General features: G+C 46.1%; 2 protein-coding genes across 2 annotated transcripts in view; one reads left to right on the top strand and one right to left on the bottom strand.

The window, feature by feature from the left end:
- The window catches only part of IARS2 (isoleucyl-tRNA synthetase 2, mitochondrial), a 31,568-nt gene extending 16,572 nt beyond the window's left edge, over positions 1–14,996 (top strand). The window contains exons 13-23 of the mRNA XM_084868857.1: positions 1,982–2,084; positions 2,745–2,838; positions 5,639–5,747; positions 6,762–6,864; positions 7,743–7,868; positions 9,096–9,227; positions 9,937–10,043; positions 10,670–10,815; positions 11,967–12,157; positions 13,401–13,545; positions 14,511–14,996. Coding sequence (XP_084724983.1) covers positions 1,982–2,084; positions 2,745–2,838; positions 5,639–5,747; positions 6,762–6,864; positions 7,743–7,868; positions 9,096–9,227; positions 9,937–10,043; positions 10,670–10,815; positions 11,967–12,157; positions 13,401–13,545; positions 14,511–14,653 — 1,399 coding nt within the window. The 3' untranslated portion in view covers positions 14,654–14,996. The remainder of the gene's footprint in view (positions 1–1,981; positions 2,085–2,744; positions 2,839–5,638; positions 5,748–6,761; positions 6,865–7,742; positions 7,869–9,095; positions 9,228–9,936; positions 10,044–10,669; positions 10,816–11,966; positions 12,158–13,400; positions 13,546–14,510) is intronic.
- A 178-nt stretch (positions 14,997–15,174) lies between these two features.
- RAB3GAP2 (RAB3 GTPase activating non-catalytic protein subunit 2) overlaps positions 15,175–19,845 on the bottom strand; it is a 49,386-nt gene continuing 44,715 nt past the window's right edge. The window contains exons 32-35 of the mRNA XM_084868852.1: positions 19,634–19,723; positions 19,183–19,404; positions 18,379–18,537; positions 15,175–18,221 (exon numbers count right to left, since the gene is read on the bottom strand). Of these exons, the coding sequence (XP_084724978.1) occupies positions 18,066–18,221; positions 18,379–18,537; positions 19,183–19,404; positions 19,634–19,723 (627 nt within the window). The 3' untranslated portion in view covers positions 15,175–18,065. The remainder of the gene's footprint in view (positions 18,222–18,378; positions 18,538–19,182; positions 19,405–19,633; positions 19,724–19,845) is intronic.

Raw genomic sequence — 19,845 nt, 5'->3', positions numbered from 1 at the left:
TCCGTAGCATATTTTGCTTCATAGTGATATTTTGCTATTATAAGGTATTTAATTTATACTCTCCATTTGACTTTTGCTTCCCACATTTTTTTAATAAGCATGTCATCTGTTGGTGCTGAGCAGACCCCGAAAGGTGAAATGATTTATAAACCGTAGATACAGATTAAGAACTTAAAGCTTTTTCCTACCCACTACTCTTTCCAGTGTCATTGACTTTCGTGGACCTATTGTTAATTCTTAGTTACTTGCGTTGATGGACTGTGGTAGAAAGGATAACAGAAAAGTCGACTTTAGTGTATATATTTTAATTAATTTGACTGTTAATGTCGGTATGTGTTTTGGTAACAAAATGAACTTTCTGAATTTACCCAAGTTTCAGAGAATCTCTTTGAATAATAGCTACAGCTTCTCTACTTCTTACGAAGGGTTACCAGACATCGGTCCAGGCATTTTATATATAAGCTTGATTAGTTTCTGTAATAGCTTGCTTAATGATACTCTTATTATTTGCATTTCACAAACCAAGGTACAGAAACGTTAATTGCTTTGCCCAGGGTCACCTGCTAGACAGTGATAGAACCAGGAATTAAACCAAAGCTGTCTGGGTCCAGGGTCCATGCTCTTGACCATGATATACACTGTGACTCAGTAGAAAGCAACTAGAGGAAGTTGTAAAGTCCATAAAGCTGTGATAATAAATTAAAAGTGTGTTGCTCCTGTGAGAAAATTTAGTATAAATTTCCCCGAGTTTAATTTTTTAAAAAAATATATATATTTTATTGATTTTTTACGGAGAGGAAGGGAGAGGGAGTTAGAAACATCGATGAGAGAGAATCATCCATCAGCTGCCTCCTGCACACCTCCCTGCTGGGGATGTGCCCTCAACCAAGGTACATGCCCTTGACCGGAATTGAACCCAGGACTCTTGAGTCCCCTGGCTGACGCTCTATCCACTAAGCCAAACCAGTCAGGGCCCTGAGTTTAATTTTTAAATAATTTATAACTGTCTCTCCCCAAAGATATGCTCAATTTCAGTTTTCATTTGACCTGCACTTACTGGCTCTCTGCTGGGTGTTAGGCACTGTGCTGAGTGTTCATGGCTTGGCTCGGTCAGCTTGCAGTCATCCTTAACTGCTTTGTCTCCGGTGCTCAGAACACTGCCCAAGACATTGGCGGTGCTCAGTAGATAATTTTGAACAAATGAAGTTTACTATTTGCAACACAGAGGACAGCCAGGACTTAGAGGCGTATTGGTACTAGAGCATGGTCCTATAAAAAGTGGCAGAGTCAGATAGCAGCCTTGGTACCTGTTGTCCAAGGGGACGTGCTGGTGTTGGGGGTGTTCTGGTGTGGCGCTGCCTGTGCCCATGAACTTGGACTCGGGCCTGTGAGCTGTGACGGGCACTGGAAGTGTCTGAGGGGATTGGTGAGGCAGTCTCAGGAGCGTGGTTTTCAGAGAAGTATCGTGACATTCAAGGGATGAGAACTGTGGAGACAGACCATTGCATCCATCTAGAATGTGGCAGGGAGCTCAGATGAATTCAGTATTAGATCAAGAACAAGTTGGAGCAATATTTCAAAGGAAGGACTATCGGGATGTGTTGCTTTAGGGCAGAAATTGGGTGGGGGGGGGAGATAATTAAGAGGTTTTGAAATATAAGTAGTTGAATAGGAAATAGATGGATAGAAACAGGAAAATGAGTACCTGAAATAGGAGAAGTTTTTTTTTTCTTTTTTTTTTCTTTTTAGGGATCCATAGGATTTAATATTATTTTTGAGATGTATTGATATTATTTATTTGAATTTAAAATGATAGCAGCAGCCGAGTGAACAAGTAATTGAAGAGAGTACCACTAAAGTTCGGGGAAAGGATAGGAAAATATCCTGCAATAGGGAAAAATATTACTGTTTAAAACATTTAAAATGTTGGCATTAATCACAACAGTTAATGGAACAACTCTGTCTTGTCCCCGTCAAACAGACAGACCATCGAGCACCTTGCTAAGCTGGTGGAGGGGCATGGCAGTGATGTCTGGTGGACTCTGCCCCCTGAGCAGCTCCTTCCCAAGGAAGTCTTATCTCAGGTAAAGCCCCTCTGTCAGTCACCAGCCTCTGTGTGCAATGCATGTCTTTCCAACAACAGAAGAGATTCTTGGGAGTTAAAGAAGGTGCAAAGCATGTCAAACAGGCTGCTGGCAGGCCATGCGCTAGACATGCCCAATGTAAAGTGAAGGAGTTATTCACTGTAAATAGAAGTCAGTGCATGGAGAGGAGGCATTTTGTTCAGCTAGAGAAGCTTGTTATTGAACATAGCTGAGCGTTTAAGGGTTTTTGTCCTCTCACTGAGCGCCAAAGTTTGAACGGACTTGCTTAAGCAGCCGTCATTGCGAGAACAGGGCCTGACATCGGCACACCAGGACTTCGTAGGACCTGAATTAGGGGTAACCAATGGCATCATACACCAAACATCCGAATTGGAAGATGATCTCGAGAAAATAAAAAACAATCGCAAAATTACAAACGGTTTTAAATTTGCATTAATCAATGTGTAAATCAGGTGGCCGTGCTAATGTCGACATGCAAATGAGTGAGCTGTACGTAATTGTGAAATATCTGTAAGTGTTTTAAATTTAACCTGAAGATGTGAGTGTGATAGCTGCAAGCGCTTCCCGTCCTTTGGGCTTTGGGGCGATTTGTCGTGTGCATTCCCGGTGACACTGAAGTGCCCTCACCTTCCTCCGCAGGTCGGTGGTCCCGACGCGCTGGAGTACGAGCCGGGCCGGGACATCCTGGACATCTGGTTTGACAGTGGCACCTCCTGGGCCTGCGTGCTGCCAGGTGACTTAAATCGCAGTCCGCACACCGATCAGCAGTTTTGAGACTATGCAGACGTTGCTTAGCAGAAATCTATCTCCAGGATCCCTCTTGTTTTACTTGGAAGATCTGCTCTAATGTACTCTGAGATGGGAAGGACCTTCCTTGGAGATGGTTCAATCTGAGGATTTGTAATCTTAGTTTTCGTTCTTCCAAATGAAATTTTATCTCAGTGCATGAGATAGAGGGAAATGGGGGTTTTCTTCCTTCTTTAACCTCCCTGGCTCACCTGGCAACTCCGAGGCACCCAGTTCTATAAAAGAAAGTGTGGACAGAACTGAAACGATCTGACCAGCACTTTTCAGAAGAGGCAATGAGACTGCATTAGAGGCCAGTTAGGGGCTGGTCACATAATCTAGAGCAGTGGTTCTCAATCTTTCTAATGCCACGACCCTTTCATACAGTTCCTCATGTTGTGGTGACCCCCAACCATAAAATTATTTTCGTTGCTACTTCATAACTGTAATTTTGCTACTGTTATGAATAGTAATGTAAATATCTGTGTTTTCCAATGGCCTTAGGCGACCCTGCTAGCGGTTCTCAATCTAAGACTCCCCCACTCCCCACCCCATTCTGCTGTCCATGGTGCTGATGGCGTTTAGTCATTCTGTTTCTAGTTTGTGAAGTTCTTTTTTTTCCCCCCCAGTTTGTGAAATTCTTAATCAAATAATTGTGGCAGAAATGCAGGAATACTTTATTAAATGAAATTTATGGTAAAAATGTACCTGGCTAGCAAACCATATTTTCCTTCCCTGTCACATGTGGGTAATTAATTCAAAGGAAGAAAATTAATTTATTTAAAGATGTATGTTGCATGCATAGGAGGCTGCCAGAATATGAACTACCTTTATGACAATACATAAAGTCTAATTTTAGACTATAGTTTTCTGCTTTTTTTACTCAGATCTTATATTCCTTCTCTCCTCAAAAAAATAAGTAAAATAATCTAATGAGATTACTCAGTAAGAATTAGATTATTGGTTTATGTTTTACCCTATTTTCTTCCCTTTTATTCTTTTTTTTAAATATATTTTATTGATTTTTCACAGAGAGGAAGAGAGAGGGATAGAGAGTTAGAAACATTGATGAGAATCATCGATCAGCTGCCTCTTACACACCCCCTACTGGGGATGTGCCCGCAACCACAGTACATGCCCTTGACCAGAATCGAACCCGGGACCCTTCAGTCCGCAAGCCGACGCTCTATCCGCTGAGCCAAACCGGTCCCGGCTTCTACCCTTTTATTCTTTTATGACCAAAAAAACCCCCCAAAAACACAAAACAAAACAAAAAACAACAACAACCAAAACTTGGATAGGCATTACAAATGAAGTGGGAGTTAAAGATACTAGGTGAAGTCATACTTCAAAGGGCCATAAAGTGAAGGTGACTTTCATTAAAAAAAGACACCACAAGAAGTCACCTACTTTTCCTGAGAAGGCTTGTTGGTATTCGCAAGTGGTTGGTATCAAGTCCAATGTGAAATGGCTGATTATTACCTGCGTCTGCATATTTCCTTGCAAGGACATTATTGAAAAATAAAATCAGCCTGATTCTGAGCTAAATTTTAGCTTACCAGACTTCATCAGTACCTGCTAATGTTTAATGAGATAAATTTGGTGATTACATGGCATATGGTTTTGCTTTCGCTGACAGATTTTTATAGCAGTGAAAGAGATTTTGCTTATCAATTTTAACACCAGGTCAAGTGCAGTTTCATTGTGAGTTCAAGGTCAGTAGAATTTAAGAAATGGAAACTTGAAAACTTCCTGAAAGGGAGTAGTATTTTTAAGTGAATCATATATAGGTAATAAACCATACCTATATTTCTAAAACGTTCTTTCAACATTTGCCAAAGGCATTAATTATTGCAGTGATTTAAAAAAAAAAAAAAACCCACTATGAATTATTTTTAAATTTTAAGTAGACTAATTTTTTGGAGCAGGTTCAAGTTCACCGTAAGATGGAGTGTCAAGCACAGAGTCCAATAACCTCTGTTCCCCTCCCCCTCTGACTCCCCCGTCAACAACCCCCACCCGATGACACATGTGTTACCGTGGGTGATCTACATGGACACATCACCACCACCCAGAGTCCACGGGTGACAGCCGGGTACCTTTCCTGATGTAGATTCTGGGGTTTGAACACACGTGTAATGATATGTGTCCATCATGATAGGGTCATACAGAGTATTTTCATTGCCCTAAAACTCTTCCGCGTTCCACCATTCATCCCAACCACCCCACCCCTTCACCCCCTACCCCAGCCCCTGGTTCATGTGGCTTTTTTATAGTTTGCCCATCTTTTTACCAAGCCATTGGTCAAATTAGAAATTAATAATAATGCCATTTATCAAGAGTTCTTTTTTTATTTCCTGATTAAATTTCTTGGTTGAGCACATGCACTCCAGATTGTCTGGGTTCAGGACCCTTATCTGTTGCTGCTGCTGATCTGCATGGCCTTGTTCTCAGGGTCTCACCGTTCTCATCTGTAAAATGGGTATGATAGTAATGCCTGTCTTACCGAGTTGCGGTACACATCAAATGAATTAACCCATAAAGGAATTACCTATGGTTTGGGAGTTCACACGCAGGATTTATTTCCTTCATCTGGATTAATATCAGCAGTGAGGCTAATAGCCGTTGGCTACTGCATCGCACATGAAATAAACAGTGCGATCACTCTGTCCTTTCAGTGTTTGCATACAGATCCGTTTTTGTTTTCCTATTAATTACATCCCTGTTCTTGTCATACTTGTTTTGAGGTACGGACCAAACAGCAGATTTATACCTGGAAGGGAAAGACCAGCTCGGCGGGTGGTTTCAGTCCTCCTTGTTAACAAGCGTGGCCGTGAGGAAAAGAGCCCCTTTTAAGTGAGTATGACCCCGAGCTGGACACACCACATGCTTTGGTCATGCCAGGGCGGGAAGCCTGTGCTGAATGTTCACATGGGGCCAAACACCACTTTTCATGGGCTTGCAGTCAGTCTCCCATCTCAGGAGAGAAGTCAGAGTTTGAAGGAGGAGAGAAAGAGAGAGAAGGGGAGAGGAAAGGAAGAGAGGAAGGAGGTAACAATGCAGAAAAGTCTGGTCAGCGATACAGAACTACCTGGCACTGCGGAGAGCGAGGCCTCCAGGACTCCCCTCGGAGGGATGGAGACAAGGGCGTCCTAGGTCGATCGAAGGCAGCCTGGGCTCAGATGTCCTTACATTCGTAATCTGCTGAAGTGGCTACTGATCTGAAAAATCCCATTCGTGCTGTTTATTAAATTAGGAACTCAGAGTTATAATTGCTTTTGTTTGTGCAAATATGTGTACAGAGGTTCTAACCAGAAATGTTCTCAAAGAGCTTAACACTTTTGCTGTCTTACTATGAAAACCATTCCAGAAAATTTAAATGTTTGCTTCTTGTATAACATGCTTTTCTAAGCCAATAGGACAGCGGAATTTTTCTCTGAAATTGCCTGTTTTAAGATAATTGGAGGTGATAATCTGCTCTTTTTATTTTTTATTTATTTACTTATTTTTTTTTACTGTTTCACTTCATTACTGCTCTGTATGTGCCGTCTGCTCTTTTTAAAAGACATACTTTTCCCCGGTTAGTTTTAATTATCAAAACCAGCACATCATAGATGCTCAGGAAATGCTTACTTAGGGAATGTAAACATCAAGATCTTTTCTGTGTATAAGTAGAGAGCTTACTATAATATTTAACAGTCATAAACAAGCTGTTGAAATTTGACTTTTAAGAAAAGCTCTCCTACATAATCTGTCAAGAAAAATCCCATTTTTGGGTTAAACTAATATATTCTTTTTAAGCGATAGGTCATCTTCAAAATGATCGTGATAGTTGTGCTGGGTATTATAACAGCTGATCTGCCTTCCTAGGACAGTGGTGGTCCATGGGTTCACCCTTGGAGAAAAGGGAGAGAAGATGTCCAAGTCTCTAGGGAATGTCATTGATCCTGATATTGTCATCAATGGAGGAAAAGTAGGTGGCTTTTCAACATTCATTTTATATGGTTTTAAGGCCCAAAACCGTTAATGTAGTCATTTCAATGTTAAAAAAACAAACCCGTCTTTTATACGAATAGCAGATGCCTTACCGTGTCTTAAAACTAGATTCTTAAGTAATATGATTTATTTTTTTAAAAAGGGAAGGGCTGGCATTTTGGCCTTTTTAGACCCATTTCTGGTCTGAATCCCTAGGTAGATCCTGAACCGTGCTACCCCTTTTTTAATTGTCTGCGCTCTGAACTGTAATTTTCATTTAAATGGAAACGATGTAAGAAAAAAAAAAAATGAAATTGCAACTTCTAAATGCATGTTTCATTATTCCTGGAAATCCTCCACTTTAAAGCACGCCATTGATGAACTTGAAATCTGGGGCTGCTGCTAATTTGGTTTATTTTGAAGTTGTTTGCATAAAAGAAATCACTGACTGTTGTTTCTTTGGCCTTTCACTGTCCCTCTAATGGCCAGTAGTCATTTCCCTGTGTACGGAGTTGCTAGGGAACATTGAGGGGGACGGAAGCCCTTCCCCTCCCCCATCACGGAGACATCCGGGCGCGGCTCCGTGTCTGGGCAGCAGCTGCCGTTGTTCCCTAGCCGTGACCGTGACCATGACCGGGAAGTTGGGTGTCAGCATCTGCATGGTGAATGGGGTTGCAGAGACACGCCCCTTCCCTGTGTTGTTTCAGAGGCAGCCTGACCCCTGAGAGGGTAGCCTCCTTTCATTCCAGCACAGGTCTCTACGCTCACCTGTGCTCAGACACTGTGCGCAGGAATAGCAGGAAGGTTTGTGCACCTGCTTGGGGCAGAAATGAAAGCCATGTTTATGTTTGAACGTGTTTTTCCCTCCACGGAAAGGATCAAAGCAAAGAGCCTCCTTACGGTGCCGACGTGCTCCGCTGGTGGGTCGCCGAGTCCAACGTCTTCGCCGAGGTGACCCTGGGCCCCTCCGCGCTGAACGCCGCCCGAGAGGACATCTCCAAGGTCAGAGCCCGTGCATCCTGTTTCCCCCCCCCGAAACGTTTCCCAGACCGTTATTTTAAAGACAGGCACGCTCTGCGTGGCACTGCAAGTCTGATGGGCATTTACAGATATCCAATATAGTTTGTTGAAAACAGTAATAATTGTTACACATTCTTTTTATTAAATATATAGCATAACATGTGAAATTGTGCTACCAGTTCTTGTGGAGGCTGCATTTTATTTGAAATGGCAACCACTTCTGCTAACAGGCATGCTGACATTGTAAACAAAGACAGAATCTGCCGAGACAATGCAGCAAGTATATGCTTCACCCCCCCACACAGAATCCATTCCTGCAACAAACCGCCCCTAAGCCTCGCCCAGCCCACATGTCACGTAACAGCCTCACACAGGCGCTGGTCACAGCGCAGTTCATCTCTTCGTTAAGGAGACTCTAGTCTGGACATTGAAGACATTACTTCCCGCCAAAACCGGTGTGGCTCAGTGGATAGAGCGTCAGCCTGCGGACTGAAAGGTCCCGGGTTCGATTCCGGTCAAGGGCATGGACCTTGGTTGCGGGCACATCCCCAGTAGGGGATGTGCGAGAGGCAGCTGATCGATGATTCTCTCTCATCGATGTTTCTAACTCTCTATCCCTCTCATCCTCTCTGTAAAAAATCAATAAAATATATATATATATATATATATATATATATATATATATATATATATATATATATATAAAAAAGGAGATATTACTTCCCCTTATTTAAAAGGTACATGCCGATGCCAAGACCGGTTTGGCTCAATGGATAGAGCATTGGCTTGGGGACTGAAGGGTCCCGGGTTCGATTCCGGACAAGGGCATGTACCTTGGTTGCGGGCATATCCCCAGTAGGGGGTGTGCAAGAGGCAGCTGATCAATGACTCTCTCTCATCGATGTTTCTAACTCTCTATCTCTCTCCCTTCCTCTCTGTACAAAATCAATAAAATATATTTTTTAAAAAAATAAAATAAAATAAAAGGTACATGCCGAGTGTACCTTAGTGGTGGTTTCTATATCTGGGCTCTTCAAATGAGTTTCATGTTTTCTGCATTTGTAATCTTACTTAGGAATGTCATTTAAAAAGTATCCCATTGAGCAAGGAACATGAGTTGGATAAAACCTAATTGCAGAGAACTAGAAGTAAAAGAACTTTTCAGTGAGAACGTAGAAGCCTCAGACATTCTTTTATCGTTTCCAATAGCTCAGGAACACACTCCGCTTTCTTCTGGGGAACGTGGCTGATTTCAACCCGGAGGCGGATTCCGTCCCCGTGGACAAGATGTACGTCGTGGACCAGTACGTGCTGCACTTGCTGCAGGGCTTGGCCAGGAAGGTGAGTGGCACCGCTCGGTGTGCGGTGAAATCCGAGGCGCAGGCAAGGAAATTGCTAGAAATTGGAGCTGCAGCCCTGAGAAAAAGCTACATATCCTGGATAAATCCCACACGCTCCTAGGTTTATTTTCAACCTGCGGTCTTAAATCTTTCGATTTCTTTCCAGTAGGCCCAGACATATCCTCAAACAACATTTTCTCTCCAGACCAGTGTTTCTGTGACAGGAAGGAATAGACCTGCACTCTATTTACCTATAGATACACCCCTCAGTGTCTAGAAATAACTGAAACGAATATTGCTGTGTCTCGTAAGCTATCGTGTCATTTGTATAGAAACAGATAGTTTGTGCTTAATCAGAAGCTGGGAATGTGGCTGCCTCCACTCACCCCGAGGTCAGATTCTTGGCCAGTTTCTCTTTCAGGCACCAATGGGGCAGCGGTGGTAGCTGCACGCTGCTGTTTTAAGTGGTCTCAACGTTTAAAACCGGGTCCTTCCCTTTACCGAGGGTTCTGTCATTTCCAGAACAGACTGGAGCAGTGGAGTTTGAACCAGAAGCCATGCTTGGGAGACTCCCCACCCCCCAAGAGCTTCTGCATCTCGCCCTTTTTTGTATTTGTCTGAGACGTATTTCCAGAAGGAACACATCTGACTAACGACTTGCACTTCCACTGGCTTATCCCAGCTTGAATGTTTCTGCCTCTGTTCCCTAGATCGACGATTCCTATAAACAGTACGATTTCGGGAAAGTCATTCGGCTGTTACAAGCCTTTTACACCCGAGAACTTTCCAACTTTTACTTCAGCATAATCAAGGACAGGTATGTACGGCTGGGCAGTCAGGTACTCGAGCACGGCTCGCCTGGCAAGTGCTGGGCGTCCCTGCGTGAGCAGGAGGGCAGCTGGGCGGTTACCAAGGTGGATTCTAGAGTGAGGGCTGCCTCTTCCTAGCTTTGTGACTCGGGGCAGCCTGTCCCCGAATCTGTTTACCTATGGGGCGGCTGATGCCACCTTGGCGTGGTTATGACAATGAAAGAGCAGCGGTCACGTGCTCGGGGATGTGTGGGATACACATGGTCAAGAATATGATGCTCATCTTTGGGGTTGGTAAAGCACAGGGGCAGGCAGCCTTGTAGGGGCCACATTCAAAGACCCCAGGTAACTTACTAGTTCGGTTGTCCTTGAACGCAGCCGTCCAGGCTCTATCGCCTGGAAAAGGGGAGTTGGAGGTGGCAGAGCTGCTGAGAGGTTCTGAGGTAGTAGGCACACTGGAAGGAGGAGAGCGCAGTGGAGGGTGTTAGGGGAAACATGCAGGACAGAGGCTCTTACTCTCGAATTCGAAGGTGATTAGACCCTCGGATTAGCCGCTATAAGCGTGAGCGGGGCCTGGGACAGGTCGTGCGGGCAGCCACAGCATGGCGGCCGCTGAGGAGGCTGTCCCGCGCAGGCTCTACTGTGAGAAGGCGAGCGATCCCAAGCGCCGCTCCTGCCAGACCGCGCTGGCGGAGATCCTGGATGTCCTGGTCCGCTCCTTCGCACCCATCCTCCCTCACCTGGCCGAGGAGGTGTTCCAGCACGTGCCTTACATTCAAGGTAAGGCATGAGAGGGGTGCTGAGGTGGGTGTGACTGCCCCTGAGGGCCCTGACCCCCCGAGTGAGTGATGGGGGTGGCACACCTATCCCTTGGAACCTGTTGTGGAGGGGTGGGGGGTGCGGGGAGGAGTGGAGAACTTGGGGCCTGGACATGCTTTCTGAAATCTTAGCAGTTCAGTGGCATTGAGAAATCACTTTCCCTTAAATATTTATAAAGGTCAGAAACATGAAATTTTATCACAACAAAATACAATGCTTTTTAAAAATATATATATATATATTTATATATATATATATAAATATATATATATTTATATATATATATATATATATATATATATATATTTTTTTTTTTTTTTTCATTGATTTTTTTACAGAGAGGAAGGGAGAGGGAGAAAGAGAAACATCGATGAGAGAGAAACATCCATCAGCTGCCTCCTGCACACCCCCTAATGGGGATGTGCCTGCAACCAAGGTACACGTCCTTGACCAGAATCCAACCTGAGGCCCTTCAGTCCGCAGGCTGATGCTCTATCCACTGAGCCAAACCAGTTAGGGTTGTATATAGTGCTTTTTATAAGCTTTTCCCCCTCTGAATGGATTAAACTGATAGAAAATCAAAAACTATAAAGAGGACCACCCGCAAACAACTGTTGCTGTTGGGATAGTTCTCTTTGCTTCTAGGCATGGTTTTTTGTTTGTTTGTTTGTTTGTTTGTTTGTTTTGAGATCTCACTGTATATTTTATCTTTTATTTAGGTTTAGCATGATCTCCAAATGTTCATGTAAATAAATGTTTGGCAAACATTTACGATAGCTCCGTACTATTTCCTCCCATGGTTACTTAAATAACAGTTCTTATTTCCCATGAATAGTGTTCAGTGGCTTAGTCTAGATTACAGTGTTTCCCAAGCTTTTGACATATATGTACCCCTTCTGTAATTTTCGTAACGCTGAGTCCCCCTCGTCCTAATGAGATCTGAGATCGTAGAATGAGGCGCAGCTAAGCACGGTGCAGTGCATATCCCCACCAAACTCCGGTGCAACGCGTACCACCCCCAAACTCTTCCCGTACCCCTGGGAGTACGCGTGCCACACTTTGGGAAACACTGGTCTAGAATAGATGCAAATTAGCGTGTGTGTTTGTTTAAGAACCCAAGAGCGTCTTCCGCACGGGCTGGACCACCACCAGCTCCGTCTGGAAGAAGCCGGGGCTGGAGGAAGCGATGGAGAGCGCCTGCGCCATGAGGGACTCGTTCCTCGGGAGCATCCCGGGCAAGAACGCCGCCGAGTACCAGGTGACCATCGTCATCGAGCCGGGGCTGCTTTTCGAGATCATCGAGGTGAGCAGTCATTTGTCGCTTCTGAAATGGTGTTGGTATCAGTTTCCACTGGAAATTTGTTCTTTAAAAAAAAAATCTGTATATTGGGACAGGGAAGGTATAATCAAGATTCGCTTGAAATGCAGCCCGCAGGGCTATGGAGATGACAGATGGCATGTAAATCCAGGGCAGTGGCATAAGAATTCACAAAAATCGGGAGTTTGTGTTAATGGTGTGGTTCTCTGAGAATTTCTGTCCATGTGGTTCAGATTCAAAACAAATGCAAAACAAGATTTCCATTTTTTTTTTTTTTTCTTGAATTCTGGGGAAAAGATCATTTGTTCCAGCAGATTGTCGTGCGATCTCAGAGCATTCACCCTATTTTTTTTTTTTTATCTCCAAAGTTCTGTCAAATTTTCTAAACAATGACCATCTCATTTGGTTGGTAAGCTCAGTTTAAATTTTTAAAGTTGGACTTGGTCAGGAACTGAGGCTTGAAGTAGCTGGTAGATGAGATTGTCGGTAAGATAAGAGGATTGAGAATATACCCACATTCTCATGTTCTGTGGTTGGGAAGTTCTGGCTCTTTCGTTTTATTTATGCTGTGACCAGGCCGAGGCCACACAGCCTGAACTGGGTTTGTCCCTACGTGTCCTTTGATTCAGTAGCTCTGAGTAATAAGCTGAAAATACAGCTGGTCTGGATCATTTGTATTGGGGAAAAAATTAATATATTTTCCTTGGAAATTACACTAAATAGCTGTCACATGAAGTCCTGGTTCTGTCAGTTACTAACAGCATGATTTGCTAAAACCAAATTAGTCTCTTTGAACCTCCTGTTTTCTCATGAGCTTTTTAAAAGGAATTTTTAAAAGGAATTAACAGGCATTTTGAAGATCAAAATCACCAAGAAAAAGGTGAAGTGGCATCATATGCCCCAGTTAGTGTCCTCGTATGCAGACGGTGCTGTCAGGTTGTGCCCTGACCTCGTGCCTACAGGCAGAAGCATGATGAGGTGAGGTGCCCGATTCAGGGTGGGTTGCCCGAGGGGCTGAGAGCTGGGCAGCGGTTCTCTCGGAGGAGCCTGCTTCCCTGTGTGATTGGACGTTTCCAGTTCAGACCTTCCACACTAGTGAGAACTGACGTGCTTTAGCCGAGGAGCGTCAGGAGGCAATGGTACCAGAGGGCTTCTCACGCACACACACAGTGTCTCCCCGGCCTGCGGTGACACGAGCTCAGACATGACTGTCCCGTGCTCGCTGCAGATGCTGCAGTCGGAGGAGACGTCCAGCACCTCCCAGCTGAACGAGCTCATGATGGCTTCCCAGACCACGCTCCTCTCCCAGGACACACCCAACATGCCTGCCGACACCACTGAGCTGAAAGGGACCTTCCTCATCAACCTGGAAGGTGAGGAGGGCAGGGAGGACTGGTGTGACGGGAGCACGGACTGGCGTCCAGCAGGGCCAGTGCTCTGAAGGCGCCTGCCATGGCAACGGGCAGGCTCTTAGGCAGCTCTTGCAAGTGTCCCGCCCCATGAGCTTGGGGATGCGGTGCCAGAGATGGGAGGGGGTTCCTTCTTGCCTGTGACACAGTGGCTGTCAACACCCTCACTCCCGTCTGGCTTGTGTCCCCCTGTCCTGTGATACCTGGAATCCGAGTGCTGCCCGGCCCTTCTTACCCTTCCCAGCATAAGATGTCCAGGGTAGCCCCAAATCACACCACTGCTGGGCTGTCCTGGAGGAGGGGAGGAAGTCCTATGGAACCACTCCCACGGTGTCTGTCAGCCTCACTGCTGCTCACCGACGGACGTGGAGACGGGCGCCACCGAGGAGAACGGGCAGACGTGCCGGGAGGTGGCGCTTCCCGTGTCTTCCCTCCAGGGCTCAGGTCCCGCAGGACGTGCTGGCTTACGGGCAGCTCTGACCGTCGGCTTGCTTTCCAAAACGCTGATGTCCGGTCTTGGTGCGATGACTAGAGAGTAACTTAGTTATCAGCCTGACGTCTGAGGGGATCATACTGGAGAAAGTGTGTCCTTTCGTACACACCAAGAAAGGTGGGGACGCTGCAGCTGTCTCTAATGTGGCTCTTTTTAAAATCCATAAATCCGCTGCCTTTCCAGCCACGTTAATCAATCAGATCCACCCCAGACTGGGAGCCGGAAGGGCTGCCTGCCTGAGTTAGGTATGGAACCCGGAGCTGAGCTGGGGAGCAATCAGTTAGCCTCCCGTTCCCGTCAGCTGTGCAGTCCTGACGTGGCTACATACGTATGTCATGTGACAGGCTTCCCCAGGGCAGGAGGAGAAAGCTCCATCAAGGAGCACCTGCCAGGCCAACGGTGACGGCCCATCAGGCACCTGTGTTTCCCTCCACAGGTGGCGACATCCGGGAGGAGTCAGAGTATAAGGTGATCGTCACGCCCACGACCAAAGAGAAGTGCCCCCGCTGCTGGAAGTTCACGGCCGAGTCCTCGGACACGCTCTGTCCCCGCTGCGCCGTCGTCGTCGGGGGCAAGTAGTGCCTCGCGCTCCGCGGACAGCTGCTCCCGGCCCGGCCCAGCAGGCCCGGCCGCAGGTCAGGTGGACTGTTTACAACCCCGGGAAGCAACGCTAGGTGGAGGGTGAGCGCCAGAGTAAGCAAGCTAAGGTTTCCTATCGCTGGATAAACAGTGTGTACGCACCTGCAGAATCGTATGTGAAGATGGGGACTGGGGCATCCACAGTGGACTCGCTCAGAACACGGGCACCGAGTCCGCTTACCTTCAAGTGAGCTGAGCAGGAAACGTTTTATATTGTACAAATCTTCCTGACTCAGCACTCAGGCTGTACAGTGTCGACAAATAAAGGCTTTCTGGAAAAGGAGTGGTGTTGGTGCCCAGATTGTGCGTTCCGCCTCCCCAGTGCACGCCCACCACCTCTCAGAGGAGCTAGCTGGTTTGTGTGGCTGAATTGGGATGGAAGCATCCGTGAATCTGTTCTTCCCACAGACGAGGGAAAAACCTGAATGGTACGTACTTAACATTTGTGAATGCTGAGGAAACACCATGAAAGCTGGAAGTTTATTTCACTATCATACATAAATTCACAACAAGGAGCGGACAGGAAGCAGCGGTATGTACAGACCTGCATATATATACATACATACTGGCACGTACAGCACATGACGCCAGGCCACAGAGGGCTCCCCAGCCACTCGGCACCGTCACACCCCCTGGATGGCTGACCTCTGAGCCACTCCTCCCTCTGCTCAGTCCAGCAGGTCCATTCCTGTCAGCCGAGGGGCTTTCCCTGCTGCTGTCAGCCCTGCAGTCATGTGAGTCACAGCCACTTCTCACCGGATGGCTGTCATATTCCTATCAGCTTGGTATTAGACATCTGAGATTTTTGTGGTTTTGAATTGCAATTAATTGTCTTTTTTTTTTAATAAAAAGGAAGCTAGTTAATTATTAACAGTGTTCACTTTGACCTAAGATGGACTTTTATAACAAAGGTGAAATGGAGAAGAGCCTGTTTGTTAGTTTTTTTTTTCTTTGTGCAACGGGAGGAAGCGCTTAGAAGCCTGATGTCTGCTGTTCCTCTTACTCTACATTTATCCCGGCTCTTGGGAGTCTGCGTCTAAACACGCCTGGGATGTAGATGCTGTGATCACTGAATGCTAGTTCTTTCAGCATCACAGCGGGACCTCACACGGGCCTGTTTAATGCCATGGAGGGGTGGAGGGGAGCGGGGCAGGCGTGTATCTACGAAAACTGCTGGTTATTGGCTTCCATCAGTAACTGCGCTAAGTGCACTAAGCCCTTTGTTTCAGAACCAGCCACTTGACAGCAAACCTCACTCCTTGACTTGGGGCTTTTCCTCGTTACAGGCCGTGTGCAGGCAGACCTCTGCGGCACTGGCTTCTGTCCAGGCCGAGGCAGTAAAGCAGTTCGTGACCAATTTGCTGATGGTCTGGCCGTCAGTCTGCACACATTTCGGTGTCTGTGAAGTGCAGGAGGCCAGGCCAGCCTGCACCTAGCTATCTCCTTGCCTATCAGGGTGATGTGAAAAGCCCTTGATGAAATAGTACACCGTATACCTGTTTCTTAACCATACAACCTGGCACTCAACGTTGCAATTCCGAGTGTGGATTTTAGGTTGCACATCTAACTAGAGACTCAATTTGTTACGGTTCTGTGTGATTGCGTGTCCTTCCAGTAGAAGCTTAAATCAGTTTTATTAGCTTAAATGCTGATTAGGTATGACTCCCCCCCCCCCAAAGTGATATGGAATCTTTAAAAATGCCTAGAATTCCAAGATTTTTAACCAGCTTCCAAAATGTATCACTACTTTCAGAATATATAGGAAAATCACAGGGAGAACCTGTTTTAGATTAAACGTAACAGTGACTGTGACGCTGCCTGCTCACAGGAAACCAAAGGAGTGCGTCTGGATGGGGCAGCGGAGACCCAAGCAGAGGCTGGACTAGCTCCCGGGGCCATCCTGCACCGGCGCCTCCTCGGACTGACTGGCCCGCACCCCTGCCCAACAGCCTGCACTGCTCTTTTTCAAGGTTTTCAATGGAGCGGTAGTTGCTGAGTTTTAGACAAGGGCGTTCCTATTTGGATGTGATCTGGAGTTCAGAGCATTTACACTGGGATGCCCTCACATCGGACAGTTTTTTTCACGCCCCTGAAGCACATATTTCTCGGCCCTGCCCAGCTGCTCTAAGTGGTTTCTTACAAGGACGAGAAGCGCTGACCTCTGTCACTATGAGCTGCCGCGAATAACAGTGACCCGGGGCAGGTACCACTAACTGCTCCGTATGGCTCCTCTCCAAGACACACCAGTGTCAGTGCTCCGTATCTGTAGAGCTCAAAGCACTTTTTAGAGTCTGGGTTAATGTTTTGGGTTTTACTCAAATAGCTCTTCAGCATGTGGACTGCTCGAGGCACTGTAGGGTACAAGGTTCATTGTATTTTATCCTCTCAACCAGCTCTGAGGTAGGTTTGCTAAAGCTGTAATGTCACGAAGCATTTTTCTCCCTGTTCCCGAGAACAGATCACATGACCAGCAGCAGACATTTCCAGACATTTGTAAGAAAAATAAAGTTAGACTTAAATGTTTTAGCATCTTTGCCCCCCTTTTTTTTTAAACATAAGTTTTACAAGATAATACATTTTTACAATGACCTGATGTGGGTACGCCTTTGACTCTTGGCAAAAAGCAAGTCTTTACCTTGTGTTATGATTAATTTTGGTGTGTGGCTCTCACATCTCAGATTCTCAATTTTGGCAAGTACAGGCAGGTCCTTTTGGTATACAGGACAGGGGTTCTATCTAACATCTCTTCTGATGGATATGATGACCTTGAACGAGTTCCTCTTTTGCAAGGTCGCTGTCCTCTGGGAAAAGAACCTGTCAGCTTCCAGAATTCCGGATGGCAGTCCCGTGAGAAATTATAAAAAAAAAAAGCATCTTTCTAACAGCTGTGAAAGGAGAGTGAGTGGGACGTTTCTCTAGTTGTACTGATGGGACTGTATTTACATTGAAATTTACTTAGAACAGTAACATTTGCATATGAAATATAGTATCTTAGAATAAGAACATAATCTGTAAATTATAACCCATCTTAAATAGCAAAATTTAACAATAAAGCTACGTAAGTGCTTGAATTAGATATAAACATTAAAACATCTGTAGGAGGAGTTAATAGCATCATTGATATTTGTTCATATTTTGCCATAATTGATATCTGTTTATATTTTAACTTCGGTGTTAACCAAAGGAGTGGAACCGAGCCAGGACTGTACTTTTTAAAAAGTAATATACATATTTTTAAATTTATTTTACAAAAGAAAAAGAAAAAAAAAAGACAGACTCCCTCCATGAAATCCCAGCTCTGACTCTAAAATAACCATGCACTACGTCACGTCTAGTCACACAGGCTGACGGGTCATAGAGAAGGAATGGCTATGGCTTCCACAGCTTCGATGAGGTGTAAGGCGAGACTGTACTGCCCGTGGTTCTCCGGCAGAAGCTCGATGACTTTATTCACTAGTTTAGCTGTCGTCGCAATTGGCACTTCTGTGTTTTGAAGATCCTGGGGGTCCTACAAAAGAGGACACAAAAAAATAACCCATCAGTGATCCACGCCTGAATAAAAAAACACTTTCTTCAGGGCGAAGTCAGCTAGTAATGAAGATTGTCTCCTGAACTGGTAATGGAAGGAAGCAGACTTCCGGGGGCCTCCTTCCGAGCGGACTCACCATCGCTTTCAGCCAGGTGCAGAGCGTGGGGGACAGCCGGGCCAGCAGCTCCCTGCCTTCCCGCGCCTGCGTGTGGAGCAGCGCGTGAGCCAGCCTCTGCCCCGTCAGCACCAGCAGCTGCGAGGCCAGGACCTCTTTGTCATGCACCTGCAGGATGGCCTGCGGGGGAACACGGACAACCAGGTAAGAACCGGCGGGGGTCTCATTCAGTTCTGATCTGTGGCTACACGTGTGTACAGTTGACCCTTGAACAACGTGAGAAATACAATTCTCTGCTCTGGCTTACTGTATGGCAAGAGCATATAGTATGTAATACATGTAACACGCAGAATGCGTTCACCAACTGTTTGTTGTTGGTAAGGCGCCCAGTCAACACTAGGCTATTGGTAGCTAGGTTTTGGGGAGTCAAAAAGTAGGCGCAGATTTTCAACCGTGTGGACCCAGCTCAACCCCCTCGTTGTTCAAGGGTCAGCTGTACAAGCAACATATCATCCCAGTCAAGCTTAGTGTTGACAACCCAAATTTCCACTTCTCAATTTGGTAACGACTGCAACTTGTGAGAGTCATTTCCAAGCTTCTGCGTGTTTTCTTGGCCGCGAGGCCTGTGCAGAGAGCAGGCCTGCACACTGGACTGGACTCAACGTTAAGCAGGAATGTTAACATTTTAATGCTCTGTTCCGTTGTGGTGCCTAGAAGCTCTAACAGAAGGATAAGCAAAAAAGCTCTACGGAGACTTGACTGGCTCTTGACTCCAACCAACCACTTCCTCACCGGAGCCCAGTGAGCACCCTGAGGGGCTGTTACCTCTTCCCCTAAGTGGTCCACTCCGTAGTTGTAGAGTTCCGCCACGTAATGCCTCCTCACGACGTCTTCGCTGACTTGAAGGTGATGGGCCAAGTCCACAGCCAGCACTGGCCACTCCAGGTCTTTCCCAGGGGGCGCGGCGGGGGCCGCGTCTGAGCCCTCCTTCTCCCTGACGCCCGTGTGCTGAGCCTGGACAGCGGCGCTGACGACCTTCAGCAAGAACTGGAAGGGAGACCGTGGCGCCCCGTTAGTATGTTTCCGTGAAACATACCCGTGAGAGGGGCTTTTCCGTGAAAACTGTGCGCTTCTCAAGAAGCGATGCGATATAAAGAGAAACTAGCCCTCCAGCACGCTGCGGAAGTAGTAAGCGGTCAGCCTTTAAGGCCAGCTAGGTTTTTGTGTTAACACTTTTTCCCCAAGACACAAAAACAAAGCCCGATAGCTGACTTACCTGTTGTCGTAGAGAAATGAAATTTGGGTCCATTTCTCCGCTGGGCAGTAACTGAATGGAAGTTAGGTCTTTGAAAAAAGCATTTTTCCCCTAAAGAGAAAGAAGAGACCAAGAACACATGAATATGGATTAAAACTGACTGAAGACTGTCCTGTGGTCGATGGCACGTTACTTGGAAGGAAATGGACCACGGAGCAGAGTGGCCGATGAGC

Source organism: Pipistrellus hanaki (assembly GCF_964339955.1).
Source record: "Pipistrellus hanaki genome assembly, chromosome: 20".
NCBI lineage: Eukaryota > Metazoa > Chordata > Mammalia > Chiroptera > Vespertilionidae > Pipistrellus > Pipistrellus hanaki.
The sequence above is the reverse complement of the archived record's forward strand: the minus strand, read 5'-3'. Positions and strand labels throughout refer to the sequence as shown.